General features: G+C 36.1%; 1 protein-coding gene across 1 annotated transcript in view; it reads right to left on the bottom strand.

Annotated features, from left to right (window-relative positions):
• Positions 1–26,820, bottom strand: part of AHI1 (Abelson helper integration site 1) — a 101,818-nt gene that overhangs the window by 25,686 nt on the left and 49,312 nt on the right. Inside the window, 2 exon segments of the mRNA XM_068398927.1 lie at positions 1,630–1,688; positions 25,419–25,536. Coding sequence (XP_068255028.1) covers positions 1,630–1,688; positions 25,419–25,536 — 177 coding nt within the window.

Genomic DNA, 26,820 nt, shown 5'->3' with positions numbered 1-26,820 from the left:
AGAATAATGTAGTCTTCTTCGGTCTTAATTAATCTGTCTGTAGACATTGTAAAGTTACTTCCTTAGGCTTCAGATGACTACAATCAGTCCTTTGATTACAGTCCTTCAATATTTAATGAGCATGGGAATCTATAATTTGCCTAGAGGAAAAAAAACCCAAACTGTGCCAGGCTGCACTTTATTGAAACCTGTAATGTACAAACAGAAAACAGAAATGCAAACACAGCTGCTGCAGTAAAGCCTATGGGGATACAAAAAAGAAAGCAAAGAAAAAAAGGAAAAAAAGATAATTCAGAAGCATGTGAAATACTCCAGTTCCTGAAATTATTCAAAACCTCTTCAACTATTTCATCATTTGTAAATATGCTACTTTCTTGATATAATTTACTCAGTTTACCTGCACTTATGAACATATATACTACTGCATTTATAACAGAAAAAGTAACAAAAATAATCAAAACCTTAATTTAACCCTCTCAGAAAAAAATACTTTAAATTAGCTGCTATTTAGTATTTTACAAAACAGTTGATCGTGTAAATATTTATAGAGCTTGCTGTGATGGAGAACATTAAAATAGCGATTGAACAATTTATACTTTTTCCTAAAACTTACATATCGATGGCTAAATATTGAAATGTGAACACAAGAACCATTTAGCCACTAACAACACAGCAATGTAAAACTGTACTTTCAAAATTTCTTGGTGAATCCTACCTATCTTACAAGCCTTACACAACTCTCTTAACAGAGTCTGTTAAATAAGGTAGGTCCAAAAACCCCTAAAATAACCCAAACCAAAACCCTAAATCCAAACTGTAAAACAGCTATAAACGATCCAAGTTAATTTATGTCGATTTCTAACATTTCTCTGAAAAATTACAATTAGCACTCAATTAAGACAGAATATTAAATCATGGCATTCTGTCCATGGGTGCAGTAGGATTAACGTCTCCAGTACAACAGGCCCAGCTTTCTAGAGCCACACATACGTTCAGTATTCAGAAGCACCACTCGCTCTTCCGTCACTAGTCTCTCCATGTGTTTTGTGTTTAATCCTGGTTTATCAAGTGTATAGTTAGAATCAATGGCATTTACAGATTCGGTTGGGTTTTTACTATGACGATCAGGAAATCAGAAATAAAGAAAGGAACAAATATAATTACCAGAAGTTTTCAATCAATATTTAACGGATAAGAAATTAAATAAACAGAGGATAGCTGCAATTTCACTTGTTACAAAAAGATGAAGTATGAGTAAACAATGAAAACATGGTGCTGCAAATAGGATTCAATTCCAAGTTACTGTCCCAGCTTCCTCTCCCTACTTATGAATGCCTGTATTCTTAGTCATAATAAAAACCACAGGACTGTGATTTTAGCTTATTTATTTCTAAACAACAAAATGTAAATCATGAAAAAATACAAAGCTTTTAATTTGCAGGTATCTGATCCCACTACCAGCTGGCTGCAGCAAAAGCTTATTTGCCCACGTAGACAATTTGCTTGAAGATATCACTTCGGTGAATAAAGACAGGATAAAAAAAAACCCTCCACAATGAGAACTTGTGAATAATGACATTTTACAGTTAAACATCAATTTTAAAAAAATGCAAAGATAGAATTCCTTACCGTCTGCAGTCTACCCAATAGCGTTTGGCTAAGAGGATTTCCTACTGAGCTGAAACACCCTGTGAAAAGAAAAGGCTGTGAATTTTCTGCTTGTTATCCTTTTCCATCGAATAAACCATTTTATTTCAAAATCATTATGTTAGCAGGGTATGTTTGACAAAATTCTAATGAAAAGCAGCAGCATCTTTCAGTCACAACTATGCATCCTTCAGTCAGGAACAGTTGGAGGGTTTATTTAACTAACAGACCTGACACAAGGTTAACTAATCCAATATTTCCATTCAAATGATTTGGAGAAATAGCTCAAGCTATGTCCACATGCCACCTCGTGCTCAAAGCTGACACTATTATCTAGGCTGTATTGCTTTTCTCTTCATTGAATTTCTGAGTAATGCATACAAAGTTTTCCAACAGAAATGATCACAAAAACTCTCAAAGGAATTACTTCCTTATTTTATCTGAAAGAATAACTATGCCTATTCAGTAGTTCCCTTTGATCATCTGAGTTCCTATCACAACACATCTTGCTGTTTATTTTATTCACTCTCTACATAGTGCATTTGAACAAGTACTTGTAAATTCTTTTCTTTTCTAACTATTATGTTAACTACTAAGCTCAGGAAAATCCTTTCATCATCTATGGATTTATCTTTTTGTTGTTGGTCTCCTCAGCTGTATACTTAAGAAAACATCTTGAAAAGAAAAGATACAAAAATCTGAAAATTATTGAACACAACAGTGAAAAATGCTACTTCTTTGCTGGAGAACAGTTTCGCAAGAATAGAGATGCCAGACAACACAGAGTTAAGCTCACTGGATTTTCTCTGTGAGACACTAGATTTGAAACAAGTTTTGTTTTCAAAGAGGAATAAGTTCCGGAAACTCACTTTCATTTGCCGCTCCAAAAGCCTACTATTGAGGAGTCCAGTATCTGAAGAAAGACGACTTTTCAGGTTCAGATTCCCATGTACTGGGCACAGCTCCACACGGAAGCTTCAATAACTCACCTACAGTATACTTTCTAAAGCCTAGTGGTTTAGACTTTCTCAGGAGATTTACTCATAATTGTTTAATCATTAAGATATTTAGGTATTTCTAAATATAAGAAAAGCTGCAAGTGCAAACAATCATAGTTAAACCATGCTCCTGCAGATCTTCTGCCTGTGAATAATTTTGCACTTGTGAGAAATCCTAAATAAGTGCAATAAATGTTTTTTCAATTTTGTGTATGAATTAAAAATTTCATGTTCTTAATAATTTCAAAAAAGCTTGTATAAATTCTGAAATAATTAATTTTGATTTTCATTACTTTTTTCCATCTCTTTTCAGAAGAGGAAAGAGATGAGAATAGAAACCATTTTCCAAATTCAACCCATTCTCAAAGACAGTAGACTTGAAGCCCACCTTTTTTTAAAATAAGCTATTTGCCAAAACATTTGTTCAGCACTAACACAGAAATTCAGTGGGGGTATTACTCCTATTAACATTGTTATCTACATACTCATACAGTTACAAAACAAGCTGCTACAGGTATGATACTACATATGGATGTACTCTTGCATACAAATGTCGTATCAACTCTTTGAATAAAAAAACCCCAAACTCAAGATCAATAAAATGTCTGTGTGATAAAAAAAAATATTTTTTCTTTAGACATCTAAGTATTTTAATATAGGGTTTTCAATTTGAGCATTGTAGTGTTGTGCCGCTTCACACGAACCCATGCTAAGATAAAAGCTGTATAAAATACATGACGAAAAAAATCGCTTGTTTAGAAAAATCTTCAAACTTTAATTAAAAAAAAATTAATCTGTATTTTTATCAGTAATACCACTGACTTCCTTGTTCTCCTAAGGAAAAGATGTATTACCCTCCAAGTACTTCTAGACTTCTTGTTTATGTATGTGAGTACTCCTGTCCAGTCTCTATATTTCGCTGCTTGTCAGGTGAAAACTTTATGGTTAGACTGATATCCCCAATTAAGCCTGAATAAAGGGCAGTGCTGACCTGTTCTGCTGCAAGCACAGGAAAGAGACAGATGTGTAACTCGAAGATATAGGGAGTGCTGTACTGAATTCTAGCAGCTGGCACTGGTTTTGACTTAAGTGTTTTCTGTGACTAGAGCCTTCTTCCAAAACAAGCAGGAAATTCTTATTACTTCGCTTGAGGTGTAAACACTAAATAGACCACAGCACGCTTGGGTCCAAATATTCTACGCAACACAGAGCCAATGCTATTTGTTCATATTGATCACACCTATTGGTTACCCCAAAGCGGTCTTTAGTGTTATCCGTTACTTGTTTTCAGTTATCAAGCATTCCTTTAGTAGCTCCTACATTCAGAACAGTCATACTTTAAAAAAAAAAAACCAAACCCAAAAAAAACAAAACCTGTTCAAATATTCCTCATTCACAAAACCAGGTCCATTCAGCAAACAAGGGAATATCCATCCCTTCTTTCTCAAACGATGCAGTAGATTTTAAAAGCAATTTTACACAGCTATTGGCTTGACGTGGTTCCATGCTTGATGAAGCATGTAAATGACACCGAGCAGGTGTGACTAACAGCCTCAGCTGTGCTTGCTTTGGTTATCTCTGATCCAGGCTGTGCAAATTTTTCAACTACTATAGTGAGATATTGAAATTGAGGTCAGCACTGCAGAAGGACATTTCCACTTTATCCAGAAATGAAGTTTACAGGACACCGTGACCTGTTGGGACTCTCACTTAGCTTGAGCTTATATAAAGGTCATTAAATCCCTTGTTAGGTTGAACCTGAAAAAAAACAACACCCAGGTTAATCTAGACTGTCTTAAGGCTGCTTCAGAATCAGTAATGGAGAAGCATTTTTATTGATTCAGAGGGTTTACTTGAACTCTCCAACAATCTTCTTTCTTAACTGCATGTGCTATCTTCACCTTCAAAACCCTGCATGTCTTGAGAAGCTAATCTTCCCTATGAAAGTGTTAACATTTGAACTATTGTATTCCCTATTCCTCTGCTCTGATTCTTCAGTGGTCTCCTTTATATAGAATTTTACATGAGAAGAATAAATTATTTCTAGAAGAACCTACTGCTAATGTCTAAATGGGATGTTAGCTGTCTCAAAATGACAGATGATATTTCTTTTTCTCAAATGATCAGAATTTTCACATTGACACAATTTAACAGCAGGACAGCTCTTCTTTATGGTCCACATAAACCTCCCACTACGATTATTTTGTGAGTCCAAGCATGTGCTGATTTAGGTAAATGCCTGCCAAAGAATTGGTATCTTTTGAAAAACAGTGTAGCTCTCTGCCTTGAGAGGGAGTCTGAAACTGTGTTAGTTTCCTGTACAATTTAAACAGTGAACTGAAAGTCTATCCCTAGCTCCCCTGAGTCACTTCTGGCAACATATTCTCTGCCAGTCTAATTGCAACTAAAGAGAAAAGAAGACGACAGAATCCACGTAATTGTACTCCTGTCCAAAACGTGTGTCCGTACTACCAAGTTCCCAGTTTTATTGCATGCTTTCACTGAAAAACTACCTTCTGCTCTAGATAAGCACATTAGTGTGAACTGATCAAATTCTAAATAGTTGGGCTGAAATACACAGGGTAAATGAGTTCACTTCCAAACATTAGACTGAGACAGAAATTTATATGATAATAGCAACAATGCCCCAAAATAGCACTTGCAATAATTAAGAACATTTCCTATTAAATAACAGCATCTTTAGTTATTATATTTGTTTTAAATTAATAGCAAAAGAGGCAGAACAGGGGAAAAAAGTCCTTCTAGGGAGTCACATAATTCCACTATTATCCCACTGGAGTGCCTACAATCACCTAATATTAAATGTTTACGTGAGAAATTCCTAAAATTCCTCTTTTAATAGAGGCTGAGAGAACATTCCTCACAGAATTTATGTTTTAATTGACTTTTCAAAAGAAGGCTTCTTCTCCCTTTGTGAAATGCTCTTGATAAATCAATTCTGTTAATTAATAAAGATATTTGTGCATCATAAATCTCCAAGGATTCCAGTCTCATGGAACCTACAGTTAATGAAATCATCCAGAAGTTTATCCTGGAAAAACCTCAGAAAATCACAGAACACCAACGAACAAATAAATAACTAAGAAAACTGAAAAAAAAAAAGATAATATTCAGACATTTCTGTGATGAACCCCTCTAAAGCATAGAGAGGAAAAAAATCCTACCTATTCCAGTTCCACGTTGTTCTATTTTTATTTGAGTTTTACTTTAAGTTCATACTAATTATTAATGTCTAAAAAACCCACAAACAAATCCTGAAAGACATGAAAATAAACTATGCCTCTAGGAAATGGTATTTCTTATTGCAGACATTCTTCTTATATTGTGGCCTCTTGCAACACGGCATAGTTAAAGTACACCCAAATAAACAACAAACACTGGAAAAAAATGTTTGCATCTGAGACAAATATGTGTATATCAGCTCAGTCCTTTTCTTACTCATCTTCTGTGGCTTTAAAACTGTTCCTAGTAAACAAAATTATGTTTTCAGCACAGTCACCAATTCAAAAGTATGACTTTTGTGACCAAAAGATCTTTTAGTATGCAGTATAATTTCTACTTTAGACTTCAAAGAAAAGCTTTGAGTTTTTTTAAAAGTAAAAGCTTTCAGAGCAGTATTACTCAGTTCTTTCTGTAATTTTATTTTTCAAGCTAGGTATAAGAGAAAGAAGATCATTTTGTAATTATCTAAATATATATTAATCTTCCCTCAAAGGCTTTATCCTCACAACAATTACGCTTTAATAGATCAAACAGAATTCATTAAATATAAAGACTGTTTATATATTGGGTAAGAACCTGTTTTCCTTTACTTAAACAGAGGATCACAAATACTTTCAAAACCCACCACAAACATTTTCAGATGCAGTTCACATAAATTTAAAAGAATGGAGGCACCCACTTAACACATACATACCGTTTTGTTTTACCAGCAAAACAGATGTTTTACTAATATCCAATGCTGTTGGTAAAAACACACTTCAAATTCTGCTATACATAACTTAGTCTAGCGCCTATGATTTTGAACATACTCCCAATTGAAAAGGAGAATGGATAGGACCAAAGTGTATTGAAAACTGTTTCCATGAAGTTTAATCCATATCATAGCTTCTAAATCTACTTTGGAACACATTTGGCTGAAGCTGTAGAGCAAGAAAACTACATTCAAAAGCAGTTCAAGGTGAGACAAGGAACAGAGTATTTTTAGCATTCTTTCTAAAACAGTGTTCTCTTTGTAACTATTAGGATGTCAAAGGAAATGATTAATTCTGTTGAGAGCCCATACCTTGCAAGCCACTTAAAATGTATCTTCTCAAAATAGACAGTTCTCACATGCTATGTTTAAGTGTATATACAAAAGTGCTGTGATGGCATGACTACTGAATGCAAAGGACTTCTACAAACACCCATAAGATTCTTGCAATGTATTCTGCCTCATCGAAGTCTACTCAATGGCAGGTGAGCCCGTGCTACTAGCCCTCTCCTTGTCTTTTCCCCACTCACTTTTTTCTTCCATCAGAGCATCTGGAAAAGACTGAACCATCTCCTCGATATTGTTCTCATTTTCTAAATGGGGTTCCAATTTGTTAACCTAAATCTATGCACTTAAAACCAAAACAAATAATCTAAAGGACAAATAAAATCCCTCTCTGTTTACTGTCTTACTTTCTATAAGTTATATAGAGAAAGGAACAGGCTGCCCAGAGAGGTTGTGGAGTCTCCTTCTCTGGAGACATTCAAAACCCGCCCGGACGCGTTCCTGTGTGATATGATCTAGGCAATCCTGCTCCGGCAGGGGGTTGGACTAGATGATCTTTCAAGGTCCCTTCCAATCCCTAACATTCTGTGATTCTGTGATTCTGTGAAAGTTCTGTTAATTTATTTTACCAGTTAGAGATGAGAGCTGTTTTCATGCTATATACACTTAAAGAAATGAGAGAGAGAGAAAAGCCAGATGTCACTTCTCCAGTTGGTGCAGAGATTGATCTTGATGGCAATGACAAAAAAAAAAAAAAAAAAAAAAAAGAAAACAGAAAACCCCCACAACCCTACAACGATTAAGTCAAAACAGAGCTGTGCTGATAGGTGGAAAAGCATAACTTCTTTTTGTTTCCCATCCCCATTAATACAATGAAAACTTGTAAACAAACAAAAGAAACTTGGGAACTTATGTCAATAGATCAGGCTCTGGTTGCCATTCAAAACACTACACTATACAGAAAATTCTGCACAGAAGGAAAGCTTTCAATAAGACATTATGTAACATTTACCTTTTTAACCAATTGTGTACTAAATGCGGACATTAAAACGAGTTATCTTGGAAAAGTAACTCTAGGGAGTTACACAATCCAGTGCCATGTAGTTCCACACATATTACTGCAGCTTCTTTCACACAAGAACATTTTCCAGTAGATGCCCCAACTCCAGGTATCAGAGGAACTCTGGCTTCTCAAACCACAACTCAGTCACATTCTTCCTGAACTGAGAAAGACAACATCCAGTGTGCTTAAATACAGTAACTTTCTTATCCAAGGACTGGTACAGTTATCTGTAGCTACTGCATCTGGTTGTCTCTGATTCCCCAGCCCAAATGACCATGTACACCCTTACAGCAGAGCTAAGTGAACACTAAAGCAGTGGAACGGAGCAAGGCTTGAATTCAAACCTGTAGATCCACGAAGAGATACCTTCACTGTAACATCAACTAATTCCAATACTCATATAAGAGACTTCAGAATTAGACAGCACTAACAAGAAAAAACACTACGCTTCTAGCAGTGCCATATCCCACAACATAACTATATCTATCATCAGCCAAAAGAATGCATAGAGATATTCATTCAGGGTTAGCCACCACTTTCATTCCTGGTTCAAGGTGTACAAGGGCACAAACATGTATTTGTTCTGCATCTTAGAATAATCCTCCAGAAGGAACTATGGAGATAGATAGTCTGTCACTGGCTTTGAGGAGAATACTGTTTCATACCAATACATTTATGCTGTACTTAGGCACAGTGAACAGGCAGAATTCGGCCTCTATTTACAAAAGGTATAATGAAGTAAAAACTATTGCATCACAAAAACAATTAAAAAATCCAACTTTTTAATTAGAGATTAAAATCAAATACATTTAGCAGCCTACACACCCACCTAATTATTTCTGAGTAATCTTATCAAATCATCATCTTACATTTTTCTTGCAAATGTTAAGTTTCTACAGTACCATATATAAACAATGCAAGTAGTAGCACGTGTCCCAAGCATTCTTTTGAAGTAAGGAACATTTACTGAATTCATGCTAATCAGGAACGTGCTAATTTATTGCAACCTCTAACATTACATCATAATGGCAGTAGATACAACTGAAAATGAGCAGGGGTTATAGTATCCAGCTGTTTCTTTCTATAATGTAGAGAACAGAAAGTGATCCTACAGCAAACATCAATAAGCCTGCACAGATATCATCAGCACTCTGAAATCAGATTGGCAATATTATTTACAAGTTCTAGATAGCAGATAAAAAAGATGTAAGGAAAATGCAGACTATGACGCATACTTGGTATTAATAAGAGTTATTTTTCTTCTAGTTCCGCAGATATCCTGAGAAAGTCATTATTACTTTTGCTAAGCTCACCAGGACTATTTAAAAGCAAATAAACTAAATTAAATTTGAAAAGAAACTTATTTTGTCTTATATTAAATAAAGCTTGTGATGTTACCTTACGGAAAAACACTTCCTGAAATACAGAAACTGCAGTCCCTTAGAGTTGTGGATGTCCAACACTGAAATAGCAACCTTCACTTTTGGGCTTGGTAATATTTTTGCTTCTGCATTAACTTACCCTCCCTGAATCAGAGGAAATGGAGCTCTTAAGCAGGATTTATGCTTATCTGTTTCTAAAAATATGTAGTACAGTTAAACACTATTTATTAATACAGTTAATTTCTATGTAATACAGTTGAATAGAATTTAACTTTATCTGCAGCTCCTGAAGACAAGTATCTACTGACCTCAGGAGGTGTACTCATGTCCTTAAAAACCACACTTGACTAGGGATAAAAGACAAAGAATGAAAATTATGCAAGGAGAGAAAACAAAGTAATTTACTTTGCATGGTTCCTCCCACAACTGAAATTCAGCAATGGCTAGCTACCCTGCTACTTAAACCAAATTAGCTTGTTGCTTTACAAATGGAAAGCTGTTAAGTAAGAAAATATGCTTAGAATACCACAAATACTTTTCAAAATAAGCCATTAACCTTTTTGCAACGCAAAGTCTTCTCAGCTAAGAAAAAATAGACAGTTACTTCACGAACTACTGAGTTTCTATATTACCCAGTAGCCTCACAAGTCCTGACTGAAAAAAATCTTGTAACTGCTGGAAGAAGATATGTAGCATTTTCTTAACATTTGCATTCAAGGAAAAATAGTATCAGCAACATCATATGCAATACGCTGGAAAAAATAAGTCAGCTTGATATTTCAGGTCTTAATCATGACTAGAACAGCCACTAGTTTGTACCTAGCTTACTTTCTCCATTAAATTAGCACTTTCAGCCAGTACTGAATATTAATTTTGAGAAAATATTACCAGAAAATTGCATGACATTGCCAAACAATTCATACATTATTAAACCTGAAAAATGCAGGACCATTGGCAGACACTAAATCAGGAAACCAATGTATAAGAATTTTAATATGGTCTAAAATCAAAAGAGTAAGGAAAAAAAGTTCATAGCATATACACTTACTGTTGTGTTTTCAGAAATAGAAGGTGCTGCCTTTAAAATACCTTCTCAAGTCTACTTTCCATTTTGTATTCAGAAATGAGATTGGTCAGATATTTCATGACAGTGTGTGTGTGGTGAAACTGACCTACCACATGTGAGTTTTTGTGCATGCACACTTTTGAGTTTTCAGAGAATTTATGAACAAACTACTCTAAGAAGAGTTTTTCTACATATCAGTGATTAGAACATGTATGAATAAGTAAGTCCTTTCTAATTAATTTCCAACTGTATATGGAAATAAAATAATGGCCTGTAGCAACTTTGGTAACAGAATCTGAATACACTTCCTTGTAAGTAACATAGGAGAAAGCGCTTGAGACTAATATTGGTATCACCCATTACAGAGGAAAACATACTGAAAAGTTAAGTCCAACATTAAAGCAACACATTGCAGATCCAGCTGGGCACAGATTTCAATAATGCTGATTTTTCAGTTTCCTTCACCTACAAGGTCCGCAAAGTTTTCTAGAATGCAATAATAGCAACCTGCTACTACTTTTACGACAGTGGATTTTTAGAATGCTTTTCAGAAAGTACCACTATTGCTACACCGTCAGTCTTCAGCCACCATGCAAGTACTCCAGCAGAAGTTACATTGGTTATACAAATATGTGGATACCAAATGTTATGCTACTTTGGAGAAAATAAAAAAGATGACATGGCCATTGAGGGACGCTTTCTAGTACAGAAGACCCTGGTAGAAAGCTTGAATTACTCGACAAAGAGCTGAAAAGCAATCTGTTCTAGACGGATTTTTCCATGGGTTTTAGGTGGAGGATAGGCAAAAAATAGCATGAAAAGGAAACTTGTTTGCAAAGAACATCATTAGGAGGCAATACTCCCTTTCATTTACAAAGCGGTACCTGATCTGAGGAGAGGTAAAAGATGGAAAACCAAGACAGGCAGGTTCATAAAGAGGGACTGTGTCCAGCTTTGGGCTAAAACCACATTTCCACAACTCTGTATATCCTGGAGAGAACAGACTTCTCTCCAAGGTTCAATCAGCAACTCAAATCACTGCAACTGGTATAGCTGGAGATACATATCTCAGCATCAAACCAGCAAGTAGAAGTTACAGTCCTATGCAGTGAAGTTGAATCTTACTTGTATAGGAATTTTACAAACAAGAGTATTTGCACAGCAAGTCTAAAGATGTAAACACAAATATTAATGAAAATTAAATTCTGAATGGATACAGAAATACCATTTGACTAAATACTTTCTATAGTATCATGAAATACAATTTGATTAAGTATTTAATAACATGAGAGCTTTTTTCTCATCATTTTATAGGTAGTGCCAAACTGATAAAACCCGCAGTATTTTAACATCTAAGCTTAATCACATCACCCATCCTCTCTGGTTTGACTAACAGCAGCAGCTAAAATCGCTACTGACTACGCTTATACTGCATCTCCAATAACCCCAAATCCACACGAAAGCAGCAACTGCAAAGAATTCATACTCATCAGTAAAAGAAAGGGCATTATTGAGGTCTGAATATTCAAGGACAGGAAATTCTCCATAGCTTATTCTGAAAGTAACCCATTCCTATACATTATGCATTGTGAAAGATATCTAGGTTTCTTTAAAACTAACTTAATCGCTAACTGCTACACAACATCCGTTTCTTCAAAAGGACCAAACAACTGTATAAAGCACAGAAAACTGTATAGTAACACTCTAGAAGTTTGAGACTCTTAAAGCATATGCCTTAATAGCCTTGTTCACATAAAACCACACAGTTGTTTGTTAAATCTTCCTAGATGGTTTTTGCACATTCGCATGTGCCAAATTATTAACTCAAGCACTGGTGATACAGACAACCGTGGACACACCTTGTTCTCTTTGCAGGATTCCTGGAACTTACCCTGAAAATAATTTGTTTTGGTAAGAAAAGCTGATTTGCAGAAAGATTCTTAATTCAAACCACAATTTCAATTGCTGAAGATCCTTTACATGTATAAGCAGTCAAAAAAAGATGGAAGTGTCCTTTATGCTCCTTAGCACAAGGAAAACAATTTTCCAATCAAGTACTGTTATCAAGGTACGCATGACGTGGTATATTACAGACATGTATTAAGTGGGCACTGCACTCCAAATAACAGTAGCACAATTATCTTTCTTCTTCTGTTGATTTTGCTTTCTATACAGAAGCAGCCAAATCTGAAGCAAATATACGTGGGTTGAACATATTGTTATGGATGCTGGACACAAAAGATGACAAATTACCACTAATTAATCAACATATAGTTCAAAACACAAGTTCCAAATATATTTCTAAAATGAGAAATCCCAAGAGTATGACTCAGAATCCTTAAAGGAGATAAATACCAACTCACTTTTAGCTTGTACTTGGCTCACAAGAGTTGTTCCTTCAACTAGCAATGTGCACCGTACGGAAGTTATCAAGAGCTCTGTTACAACAGATTCTCCTGAGCAAGTAGAGGAGGTGACAGACCTCACTGATACCTCCTCTGAATTGAGACAGCCTAAAAAAAAAACTTCAAGGACAAGACCATCCGTTTTTATGAGAGAGGTGAACTCTGCTTAAATGTGGTTATCCAAAGATGAAAATTCAAAGATGCAAGGAGTTGGAAAACAGAGCCTATTTATGATCTTCACCTGAAAATAGTAGAAAATATGACATCTTACAAAGTGAATCTTAGCAGTTACAGTCCTTGCTAGGAAAAAAAAAGCTAGGGGAATCGCTTCTTATGCTCTACTGGTGGATAGTGACAACCAGAAGTTTGGTGAAAGAATTCTCAAAATATTTTCTGCTACTAGGCAACTTATCACACCAAAAGATGCTCAACATATACTATTAAGCTCCCACCTTGTCTGTTTTATTCTTTGGCATATTAGCTGTAGCAGTCTGCTTCCTTTGACCAGTCAGGCTTTGAATGGATTCCAGAAAGAATCCATTATATATCAACATATGTCACTGCAACACTCTTCAGCTAATCTGGAAAAAAAAAAATCAAATGATTGGAGAGCAGAGTAGGCGAAAGGGACCTGGGGGTCCTAGTGGACAGCAGGATGACCATGAGCCAGCAGTGTGCCTTTGTGGCCAAGAAGGCCAATGGCATCCTGGGGTGTATTAGAAGGGGTGTGGTCAGCAGGTCAAGAGAGGTTCTCCTCCCCCTCTACTCTGCCCTGGTGAGGCCGCATCTGGAATATTGTGTCCAGTTCTGGGCCCCCCAGTTCAAGAAGGACAGGGAACTGCTAGAGAGAGTCCAGCGCAGAGCCACGAAGATGATTAAGGGTGTGGAACATCTCCCTTATGAGGAGAGGCTGAGGGAACTGGGTCTCTTTAGCTTGGAGAAGAGGAGACTGAGGGGTGACCTCATTAATGTTTTTAAATATGTAAAGGGCAAGTGTCATGATGATGGAGCCAGGCTCTTCTCAGTGACATCCCTTGACAGGACAAGGGGCAATGGGTGCAAGCTGGAACACAGGAGGTTCCACATAAATATGAGGAAAAACTTCTTTACGGTGAGGGTGACCGAACACTGGAACAGAGAGGTTGTGGAGTCTCCTTCTCTGGAGACATTCAAAACCCGCCTGGACGCGTTCCTGTGTGATATGATCTAGGTAATCCTGCTCCGGCAGGGGGATTGGACTAGATGATCTTTCGAGGTCCCTTCCAATCCCTAACATTCTGTGATTCTGTGATGAGGCACCATAAGCTAGCACAGACAGCTGAAGCAGAGACAGTGGCCTTCTATTCAAATCAGGAGACACTGATAAGATAGGAAAAGGGGATGTGATATCTGGAAGCATATGAGGATGCGATATGCTGGAATCAGTCTTTAGATGAGATATATAGTTTCAAATACTACCTGTTATGCAGTCTGAGTAAGAGTCTTCTGCAGAAGGACTGTCCGGCATGCCAGAGCGAAGTCTGGGGTCAAGTGAGCAGGAAAGACTCTAAATTTGCCTATTTGTCATTCAGATCTTTTTCCTCTGGCCAAGGAAGTAAAAACTGAAGAGACTGAGCCCTACTTGTGAGGGGAAAAGATGAGGAAGGAACCTGTGCAATCTGTTCCTTCACTGGAGCATGCCATAAGGTTGCAGAAAACACCCAAATAAAACTCTACTCCTGAAAACTTGTAAGGCAATTCTATCAGCTCATTTGAAGCGAAAAAGCAATGAGTCACTGTTCCTTACAACCTCCAGTGAGAAAGAAAGCAAGCTAAGAGTGAGGAGGCAGGCTCCAGTGAAGCTCTCATTTCATCTGGATCAAAGCAGCGTGTTGAGGCCAGCTCTGTAAATAATACCGTCACTAGGTTGTGTGACAACAGCAATGTGTAAGTTACATGCTCACAGAGGCCTTCACCTCTCTGTACATGCCTTCTGCTTTCTTAACGCTTTCCCAAGCCACCATCCTCTATCATTAGTTTCTATAGGACCAAAATGATCAGTATCAAGCTATGTTAGTACCACAGTCTATCGCAGAGCATAATATGGACCATAGATACCCAAAGTTAATTTAAAAGGTGTTACATTAGTAGAATGAATCATGTGCTCTCACTGAACTTGGTGCTTCAGCAACGAGGGCAACAGCAGCTGCGTATGAATCCATGAAAGTTTACTTCTTTTGCACAGATAAAAATCTATCTACAAAAACAGCAAAGGGTTTTTTAAATAGTTGAAAAAGTATGTATGAATATCAAAAAAGGATGGATAAGGTATCTTAAAAATGTTGATTTTTTTTTTTTAATGTACTTGGTTTTTGCTCACTTATCAAAACCAGGTATGAAGTCAAAGGACCTAGGTCTCCTCTTGGGAGAGGGAGATGCCTCCCTCCTGTGCACCATGGGTGCTACTGGGTCTTTTGCACAGTCCTCCCAGCCCCTCTGGAAATGATAGGTACAGGAGGATTGGAGCAATAAAAGGAGGGATCAATCTGCTCATCTTATTCACTGTATTCACTTATTTCTGTACAGACAGCATCCTTGCTGACCTGAACGATCTGCTGGACAGAGAATTGATACTTTACTGCACAGTCCTTGCGCAGAACTGTTTCCACCTCTGAAACCAGCTAGAATTGCATTTAAGCATGCACTTTGTCAACACTTGCTGTCTTGTGGCTCAATAGCTCAAAAATTACAGACAAGCTCAGACTGAAAACAGTTAAGAGGACCTCTCTACTTCAGAATTAATTAGATTTGCTTGTTTTAGTATTCACCCAATTAAGAAAGTAAGGGCACACTCAGGCCAAATCACTTTTGGCAGAGTCTTTCCACAGTACTACGTCACACCCCGATTTTGCAATCTATATCCTCTGCTGCCAAACAGAGAGTAATGCTTCATTTAATCCACACCCTTGTATAATTTGGCTGAGAGTACTTCCTTTACCCTGAAGGCACAGGAGTAATTACCCTAACATACACCAATTTCAAGTAAATATAAATGGTGTTCTTTTGATAAAGTTTTTAGAATCTTTAAAGATTGCTGTTATTGTGCTCTGTATTTAGCGTAATTTTTAGTGAAATATTTTAATTAACTTGCCTAGAAGAAACATGAAAAACAACATATAATAAAGGAACACGTGTATCTTTGATCTCAGTGTAAACAATTCTAGCAAGTTTCACTAGAAAATACAAACTCTTCTGACATTTATAACATCTTATCAATCAGATAGAGGAAACTGGATAACCAACCTTTTAAAACAGAAGAACTAGATTGTCTTTAATGTTAATAGTTTTGTCTCTATGTCTTTACTATTCTGTTGGAACATTTTTGTGGTTAGATGAATCTACTTATACACCTTTTGTTTTCAAATTAAAAATTCATTTTTACTATTCATTTTATAAATGTAAACACTCAGCTCTTCTACTTTAAAACAAGGTCCTGTATTCACGCCTTGAGCCAAAACTCTGACATTGGTAACTGATGTTGGCGGCACAGTAGGGCCACAGAGCTCTGAGAAAGTTCTTTCCCTGAAGAGCTGCCTGTAAGCCATGGTGAGGGCACAGCTGTGCCCTGGTACTCTTAATTTTTATTTACTGCCCAGGTTAGCTGCAAGGTGGAACATCCCAGAGATGGCTCTAGTGACTGAGCAGAAGGAATAAGATCAAGGAAGTACATGCAAAGGTTGGCTGCAGGTGACAACCGAGCCTTTGTAATCCATTTGCACTGAAGTAACTGAGACACAACATTCAAGTGCCTTACCTTCAAAATGCAAATGGCATAGCAAAATAGATTATAAAAGAACCAGAGGCATAAAAAGAAAAAATCTTGCAATGGATGTTTCTATTGTTTTAAAAGAAAATTAACTTTGAGAAAAATATTTTTAAGTTGAATTTTTCAGTTCTTCCATTCTGCTATGAGCAAATAATAATTTTTTAAAAAGTTTTATTTTCTTTCTCCCTTCTGTCTTATACTTTTCCCCTAAGTAAAAGTGAGAGATACAAATATCTTAAAATGAATGATCATTTTCCCCAGGGGAGTTCCCATTCAAATTAACACACAGACATATATAAAAAAAGATTTTAGACCTAATGTTCTTCTGCTTTTGGTAAAAATATTTTACTTAACTTCAGTGCAGTTAAGTCAGTTCACACTTGCTGAAGATCTAAGCTGTGGTGTTTAGTCAGTACTTGTCTCTACTCAGTTACACTCTTTTGAAAAATAGAGAAATTCTGGTAATTGGATATAAAACAATCCATTATAATAATTTGTCTGTGATTATGCAGTGCTTTATAGTTAAAATAAAGCCTTGTAATGAATGTTACCTTTGCTTATAGGAGAAAATAAAAAAACAGAATAATATACTCAAAAAAATAAGGACTAAAATAAGCCAAGTTTATTCACTTAAAAAGTGCTAGTTTTCTGCACTTTCTCATAACAGTTTTCAAATGTTATTGTTGTTCAAACCGGGGGGTGGTGGGAGTGTTTAAAGTAATTGAGTTTCCAAAAGAAGGAAAACACACATAACTTAATCCAATCAAAAAGTTAGATGCAATTGAGTTCTACAAATTACAGCAAAATGTGAGAATTGTGCAAAGTTGCAATTAGATACTTGTTACAGTAACAAAAAGTAACTCATATTTCTACATTTATGAATGCAAAAGAAAATTATAGGCAAAAATTTCAATTTTTTAGAACCATTGACCCATTAGAATAATTAAATGAAAAGGCGACATTTCAAAAACAATTCCATGCCCATAAAAATGCGAGAACTCCTCTCCTGAAATTTTTAAAAGGTTAAATTTCTGAAAAATGTGTCAGGCAGGATTGGTTCTTCAAATACATGACAGAGCAGGAAAACAGCAAATTGCATAAAAATACAGAAACATAACTGAGAAGTGAGAGACAAGTATTGGGCACGTATATTTCTTTCACCTTAATGCCCACTCACCCTCTTCAAATACTTAAGATAATTTGAGATAATTTACTACAAGCAGATTGTGGCTTGCAGGAAGCTAACCATTCTGCAAGCGTTTCTTCTCATGTATTCTTAGACCACTTTCTATTTTGGCAGAACCTCTACAGGACATACTAATAGTGTTCTGTATTTCTACACAGTTTAAGACTTACAGACAACTGGTAGTAGATCCCTAATCAAAGATGTTTCCCCCCCTGGACTGCCTGATCACATTGAGGCCATTACAACTATCCCATGGTGAACAGGAAACTTGCATTTCTCCCTCTGTAGTAGTAAGGATAAATAGGAAAAGATAAGCATATCGGGTCACTGGGGAAAAAGAACTACTAAAACGCTTTTGCACAGGCCTCATAATGGCACTTCATTATTTTCTTAATATCACAAAAAAAGCCCAGCCGACTCACCGATACTAATGAATTTGAGAGACTATCTTTGTGAGATTATTAAACCTTCCTTACAAAAGGGAGGTAGGTATTCTCATCTATAAAAGTAATAAAAATTAGTTTCCATCATCACCTATTCCTCCTAAGAGCTTGTATTACACTCAAACCACTTCCAACTAATCGCGTGGGTACAGAACCACTTTTAGGTACGCATTTGGTACTCTTCACCACAATATGCTCCTGCGCCAATTTTAAGATGAGGGGCTAAAAAGAAATATCTCAAAGTGACTTAGACGTTATGGCAAATTGCTACACCATTTACATAGCTCTGATCTGTGCAGCCCTGCAGGCTTAATTGCTTTCCCCATCACAGCAAATCTAAATGAAGCTGTTGGGTGAGCTAAATGAGACAACACACATTACAGTTTAACAGGGAACAGATACACCCAGAGTCTTTCAAGACAAAATTGAGAGTTCTTTTCTTACCTTTGTCTTCTCCACAAGAAGCCTTTTACACACAATCAGGCTATTTCTCTTAAAAAATGAACAGGAAGAGATTTCGCTCCTATTTTAAAATCTGATAAAATACAGTATTTACAGTAATATGTTAGGATAAAAAAAATAAATAATGTAGGCATTCAGCGATCTGTGTGCCATTCAATTCGCCTGCACAGATTGGATCCCAGTAAACAGATTGCTCCAACTGGTGCTCCTACTGGCACTCCCACTAAGCAAAAATGGTCCTCCACGGTCAGCATTCTATAACTTCAGCACAGCAGTGTGGAAAAGCCAGCAATGCTGCTGACTGTACCGTATGCTTTCTCTTAGTCATCGTCTGTCCGTCAATCAGTTCTTTCAGTCCTCTTTGAGAACGCCACCAACTTGTATCCAAACAAAGCCAGAGATATACTACAAATATTGTATTTCATGTTATACTTGGACTATATAGTACAAGTACACGCAACCTTCCATTAATATATACTCTGTCATCTTTTTTAGTATCTCTTCAGTCCCTTCAGGATATTTTATTACTGTTTATTCTCAAATTAGAAAACTAAGGTATTCTGTAAAACTGAATTCTATTGTTCATTTGATAAATTTTCAATGATAGTTTGCATGAGTCTTTTCTCCTCTAACAGTATCTTAATAAGAGATGAAAAGAATAAGGCCACGCTGAACTAGCTTTTCTACATACATTCTTCCTTGTCAGAAGCAAGATAAATACCCCCAAAACAAACAAACAAAAACATTAAAGTCCTCCAGGACTGTGATAGTACTGAAGATAGATGTTATAGAGTCAGGAAGAAAATACGAAATACTGAAAAAAAAGTAACCAATTATACAAACATACATACGAGGATGTAACTTTTGACAGCGTTTCTGCAGTATCTCTGCAAAAATGTAAATTTTGCTACTTGATGTACCTCCTTTTTCTGCTCCTAAAAAACCAAGAATCAAAATAGTATTTTAAGAGCATTTAGCAGTTTTGATATCTTTGATGTAGAAACCTATTTTACTGTTTGCTTGAGACTGAAAAAAGCAGTTTTAAATAGTCTATCAAATATAGCAGAGGACTTAAATGAAAAGTCAGTTTTGTTAATATCTTCAGAGAGAGGGAAAGAGTGCCTTGAAGATTTCACTTTATATATGTGGAAAACACCTTTGACTGTCAGTTGTGTTAATGGAGAGAAAATTTCTAATTGTTCTCAACCCTGCCAAAGAGTTGTGTTTTTTGTTTTTGAGATTTTTTAAAGATACAAGAACCATCATGTTTCTAGCACCTACATAATTAATTTTTAAGAGCAAGTTTAATTAACTGGTTTTACTGAAGTCAAAATTTTAGTGAAAAGATCTGTGCAGGTATTTATAGTCGAGCTTCAAATCTCCCACATAGTTAACAATTAGGGTCACTGCTAATTACAATTACTTGAACCTAAAACTTATTTTAGAAAACATGCCCTGAACACAGTGGAATTACTGAAGAGTCACAGTTGAATAAGCCTAAAAATGCAGGCCATTTCTTTCATGGCATGCCACAGATCTGCAAAACAGTATCTGTGAGTACAGGAAGGTGATTTCACTGTCCAAAGATATCCACAATCTTAAGAAGGGAAGGCAAACAAAACCAGAGGGGGTTTTAATGTCTCTCAGAGAATGGGTAATTGAAAGCTGCAGCTTTTGCTACTTCCTTATTTGTTTAAAAAAATAACAACTAGGAAATGGGTTATCCTGGAAAAAGGTACAAAGATGAGAACATGACAAGGAAAAGACAGGAATGTCTAAGACAAAGTCCTGGATAATGCTACAGTGCAGTGTTGCAGAGTAGCAACACAGGATGGGTATGATAAAATTAGCACTGAAGCATGAGCATAAGCAGGGCTATATAGCACAAGGAAGGTAAAACCTCAATTCTGACTATCAAAGACAGGTCTTAGACAAATTTTATTACCAAAAAGAAAAAAAAAGAAAAGAAAGAAGAAAAGAAGTTCAGCAAGCTTAAACATTACATACTTTCAGGGACAGATTCCCTAAAATGTACGAAACAATAATCAAGTAAGAATAAAGTAATCTGCTATATATACAACATGGAGAAACTTGAGCAGAGTGAAAAACAGGACCAGCCATAAGACTTCATGAATCCAAATTACAAAGGTAAAACTCAAAGGGGATGACTTTCTCCAAAGAAAGACATACATCTAGCACACTTTTCAAATGATTGAAGTAGCTATCAGCACAGCTGCAGCTTTATTGAGGCAACACAAAAAAAACCTGATATGCCAAAATTTTTCACTCTCAGTGAAAAATTCCAACTGACAGGCTATCAGGATGGTCAGTAAGAAAACCTAAGTTCAATGCCTTCCTCCCAAATGTAACATGTTGTTTGTGAAAGGAAGGCACACAACACGTTTTCTTAAATTTAAATTAATTTTGTTAAATTTTAAGAAATCTCTCTAATGAAGTGCTTTATATGTAATGCATGAGAAACAAGTTCATCCATATCTTGTATCTGCTTTGTGGTACCTACTTCGTTAATTACTATTTATCAAAATTCATTACTTTTTTCTAGTAATTCTAACCATACTCTTGACAAAACTTTAAATATATCTCTTGCACAGCACTCTGTAGCATTGATGGGAAAGCAGTAGATGTTGTTAATCTTGAAGTTAGCAAGACTTCGAATACTGTCTCCCATAACATTCTCATAAACAAACTGATGAAGTATGGACTGTGTAAGCAGACAGTGCAGCGGACTGAAAATTGGCTGAGCTGCAGGGATTAGAGGTTTGTAACCACTTGCATGAAATCTAAGTGGAGACCAGCCACCAGTGGTGCACTCCAGGGGCTGATACTGGGGCCCACACTGTTTGACATCTCCATTAATGACCTGGATGATGGGACTCAGTGCATCCTCAGCAAGTTTGAAGATGATAAAAAACTGAGAGGGGTGGCTGATACACCAGAGGGATGTGCTGCCATTCAGAGGGACCTTGACAGGCTGCAGAAATGGGCCAAGAAGAACCTCACCAAGTTCAACTAAAGGGAAATGCAAAGTCCTTCATTTGGGGAGGAATAATCCCATGCACCAATGCAGACTGAAATACACAAAATACCGTTTAAACATAAGGAAAAAACTCTTTACTGTGAGAACAGTCAAACATTGTAATCGGTTGTCCAGAGATGTTGTGGAGTCTCCAGCCTTAGAGATATCCAAAACCCAACTGGACGTGGTGCTGAGCACCCTGCTCTAGGTGAACCTGCTTTGAGCAGAAGGGTTGGGCTACATGTTTTCCAGAGGTGCCTTCCCACCTCGATGATACTGTGATCTTTTCTTTACTCATCTCACATAAAGAACATTCTGTGCTTGAGAAAGCTGCTGAAGCTCTCCATTTGATGATTAAAAAACAAATTATTTAATTTAGAACAAAGTAAGTTAGAATATCTAAGCATCACATGTAAAACTCAAGATCAGGGATAAAAAAAACGTAACTGAACAAACTCTTTAAGGAGACAAGAAAGAATCTAATATTAGTTTACAATCAGAAGTTACAGCAGCGTTGCTGAGGGAAGGGGCTATATTAGAATAATAAATGGCATTGAACCATATTTTCAGTGTTTCATGAATTTTTCCTTCACATAGAATGTTTAGATATTTATGCTTCTTACTGTTTAACAAGAGTGTGGACACAGGCTCTTTAGAAAGAACTGACAGGGAAGACAAGAATGGAGAGTGCTGTAGGGAAGGGAGGAGAGGCTCAAAAGCACAGAGCTACAGAGCAGGTGACAGGTCTGTCAAGAGCGTATGGGTCAGAATTGGAAGGGAGGCCAAAAATACGGACATTGTGGGGGGCACCTGCTACCAACTGCCTGATCAAGAAGAGGAAGTGGATAAAGCTTTCTTTAAACAGAGCAAGAAGCCTCACAATCACAGGCCCTGACTCTGATGGAGGTTTTTCACCACCTCAATATCTGCTCCAGAGACAAAACCACAGGCTACAAGCAATTCAGATTTCTGGAGTGTGCTGGGGACAACTTTTTGATGCAGATGCTGGACAGGCTGACTAAGGGGGCTGCACCCCGGAGCATGCTAATAATGAATTATTATTAGACGGAACTGGTTGGAGACAAAAGCAGTCTTGCTTCAGTGACCATGAGATAACTGATCTTCAGGGAAGTGAGGAAGGTAAATAGCAGAACAAGGACTGGGGCTTCATGAAAGCCTATATACATGTGAAAGTATGCACTTGAAGAAAAGCCAAAACATACTATATGTTTGAGAGTATACAGAACCCATCTGTTAAAATCAACATGCATGTTTAAAAGGTGTAGTAGTGAATATTACTTTTAGTTGAAGTATTATTAAATCACTTACAGCTATTTCTGCAAATAAATCTGGATACAAAAACATTTAAAAGTCAGGAAAGATTTGCAGTATTACTGCTACTGCCCATAAAACACAAAGGTGGATGATACTCTGTTTTTCCACTGTTTCTACCTAACACAAGACCTAGATAATTAAATTGTCTTGTTAAAAGAAGAAAGTGCCACATGTATCCAGGCTACTACCCTGTCCATATCACAAAACATCAGCTACAACCTTATCAAGTTAACACAGAATGCAGATACACCAGTTACCTGGTTAAAAGGATTGCTAACAGAGCTTTACACATGCTGCTTGTAGGGACTTCACTATAATGGAAATTCTGCATTTTGCTTTAAGAAGCACTAAATACACAGCAAAAGGTGACAGGAAAGTGTGAGAATGAGAAGACTGAGTAACTGTCAACATAACCTTCTAAAATATGTATCCATTTGCTGGAGAAAAATGAAGGATCTCTGTATTACAGGCAGTTGTTAACAATGCAATGTGCCAATAACATAAGTACAGAAAAGCGTATATATTGTGTATACAAAACCAACACAGAATAAAAAAAAACAAAAACAAAACGTTTTGTGGTTCCAGCACAATCCATTAATGAACAGATCTGTTTAAGTACAGATTTTCTACTATTCAAAAGTAAAATTAAACTGGCAGTTAGGAGCGATGAACACAAGCACCTATCTTCATAATTTATAATCAATGGGGAAAGATGAAATAGATGAATAAATCTTTCTCATATGTTTTACTGAAAACAATTCTATCACAGTAGAACAATTTGGAGGCCCCCAAAATGACAGAGGAGTAATTTAGAATTTTAAAACACATTCTTACGAGAAAATCTATTTCAACTGTGGTCCACTAGCATTTTTATGGTCTTTTTCCCCTAAGAATCTCCATTTTCTCACGGCTTTCATTGACTGTTGAAAGATCATTAAAAGGTACCTCTTTTTTACTATACTTCCCTTGCATAAGTAATATCCTGTATCTGTGGACTGTCTTGAAGTATTAGTCAGTTTTGGAAACAACGACGTTGGGAGCACAGATGAACAGCTATAACATAGCTATGTTTGTTCATGCTATTTAAGAAGTCTGCATCAACGCATTTATCTGTGCTTCTGCATAAAGTAAAATTCAAGACAATAAAATGCACTGATTTGAGCAATATTAGGAATAGCCATTTAAAACAACTTAAAGTATATGTTAATGTTCTTTAAAGGGTTAGCCCACTTATTTTAAATATTCACAATATGTAAGACAGCATATGTATTCTACTGTTTCTGTAAGATTCACACACTGGAAACAATAAGCATCAGTTGTGCGATAGATGAATATTATTATAGCTCTAAGTTCTTTTGTTAAGGTAGAAAATGGAAATACAGAAGTTAATGGCCATTTGCATTGCGAATTGGTGACTAAGAGTGATTCTGAGACTAGTGGTCAATCTTTTAGTCCATGCTAAGGTCCCGTTCCCTCACTGCTCAGAAAAAGTAATCCTAACTTGATTCGAGAAGAAAATTGTCTGCCTTTAGGAGATAATTCTATACAAATATAGAGACTATTCCTATCTTTACTATCTACATTTTAAATCTCTATTGCCTGGTTTCAGTTCATTCTATATTCCATCCTCCCCCTGGACTTTTTAGTCTTCTCTAGGATACAAAACAAAACCACTTTGAAACTAAAGTTCCAATTTTCTGTCTTATTTTACAGGTGCCCAAAAAAGACAAAAAGGCGTGAAATTATAGAGCTCATTATTAAATGTTGTGATTAGCAATGCAACAGAAATTATTAGCAAAGTAAGTATCACAAAAATGCACAATTTCACTGCTTACCTTTTTCTCAAAATCTTTGAATACAAAATGTCTTTAGAAACAAACCCCTAAAAATAGATTAAACACAACTGCAAATAGACTACCAAGCACTACCATTCTTAAGTAAACTGCTTTTCTTATTCCTGTTTTCTTTTATCAATACATATGCTTTTAAAAATATGATTTTATTTTCAGTGTCTAAGATACTAAAGTAAGTATTAAAATACTAACAAAATATTAAAAAAAGCTGGCAATCTCACAGTGTTCTAGGAACTTACAGCACTAATAAATAAGTGTACAACTTAAAGAAAAAAGGCATTACAAGGGAACATGTATCAGTATCGGACTATATCACACTGCATTTTAAAGAGTATCACATGTAACAACCGGAACACTCCCTGAAAAAGCTGCACAGCAAAATGTATAAAGGCAGAAAAAAATCCTCATGGAATTTATTACCATTCCCTACAGAAAGTGAAGAAATAAAGAAACTTACCACTTTCAGTAGTGAAAGAATACAGAGGATTCAATGGAGTGCTCAGAGTGCCTGGCACTCTTAGCTTGGAGTGTGGTGACAGCGATGATAGTGCAGGAAGCAAGAGATTTGAGTTTGCCTGTAATACGAAAGACAAATCAGAAAGTGAAGTGTAATTTCCTGGGTTACTTACTGATGCAACAGCTAGAAGAGAAATATTTGCTTACTATAAATAAATTCCAGGGAAAAAAATCAAGACTCAAGTCGATGATAAATAACAATTTCAATGGATGGAGTTGGTGTTTTTTGGTTTTGGGTTTGTGGTTTTTTTTTTTTAGACTATTTGGAGACATAGACTTGGAAAAATTATTGACACGCTATAAATTGAATTCCATGTTTACATATGGACACAAACTCTCAAACAGTGCAAACAATGGAAGAGAACTGTTTGAACTGGCATCTTGTTGCATCTTCATGTACAAAAATAAAATGACATTTATACCTGTTTATAAACTGATAAACGTAACATAACTTCTAATTTTTCAGCACTCAAACTACACCACATCTACAAGGAGATTACTCAATATTAGAACGAGTGAAAAAAAAAATAATCTTAAGCCAGGCCTAACACAAAACTGATTTCTGCAAATCAATAAAGCATACTTAGACCAAAACACTGGACACTTCCTTTATGTAAGCTACACAATAAATAACTGCAGTCCTAATTTCCATAGCAACAAAGATAATGTAGTTAAAATTTGGTTTGCTATGGAGTTTCTTGATATACATGCAGCTGTCACAAAGCAAAAAGCTTTCCCAAACTTTACTCTTGACTTATTATCCAATACAGCCTATGTAAAAAACATATTGTGACAATCTTAGGTTTTTAATGTGATTCAATTGAGAGTTTTACTGTTTGTTAAACATATTTTCACTGGCTGCCTTGACAATACAGCCAAAGGGGAGGGAAAATAGGCCTTTAATAAAATATTTGTAACTTTCTTCAAACAAAATAGATTCATATGCTAATATTTTTGACTCATTTACATAAAATAACATAATTCTTGACCCTTTCAAAAGTCAAGCCTATTTCACAATCTATAATAAATACATATAGTCACTTAATCCAACTAAAAGCCTACATTCCGTGGAGCCCTTCCTTTGGCCTCAGTAAACTTTAGATCAGATCCTTGAACTTTAGTTGTGGTCTAAGACAGAACAATGACATTTTGCAAATTTTTAATCTACTGGTTTCTAAATTCTGTTTAAAGAAAGGAGACAGCTAAAATGAAGTGAATCAGTGGCTTATTTCCAGAAGTGACAGAATTTATATAACTATTTCTGTCATTTAATAAATATTAAACAATTCAACAGGTTTCAGTAATGGAGAATATTTGTGCATTGGCAGATGTACTGGGATGCA

This window comes from Nyctibius grandis, chromosome 1 (genome assembly GCF_013368605.1).
Source record: "Nyctibius grandis isolate bNycGra1 chromosome 1, bNycGra1.pri, whole genome shotgun sequence".
Classification (NCBI taxonomy): Eukaryota; Metazoa; Chordata; class Aves; order Nyctibiiformes; family Nyctibiidae; genus Nyctibius; species Nyctibius grandis.
This window is presented reverse-complemented; position numbering and strand designations above follow the sequence as displayed.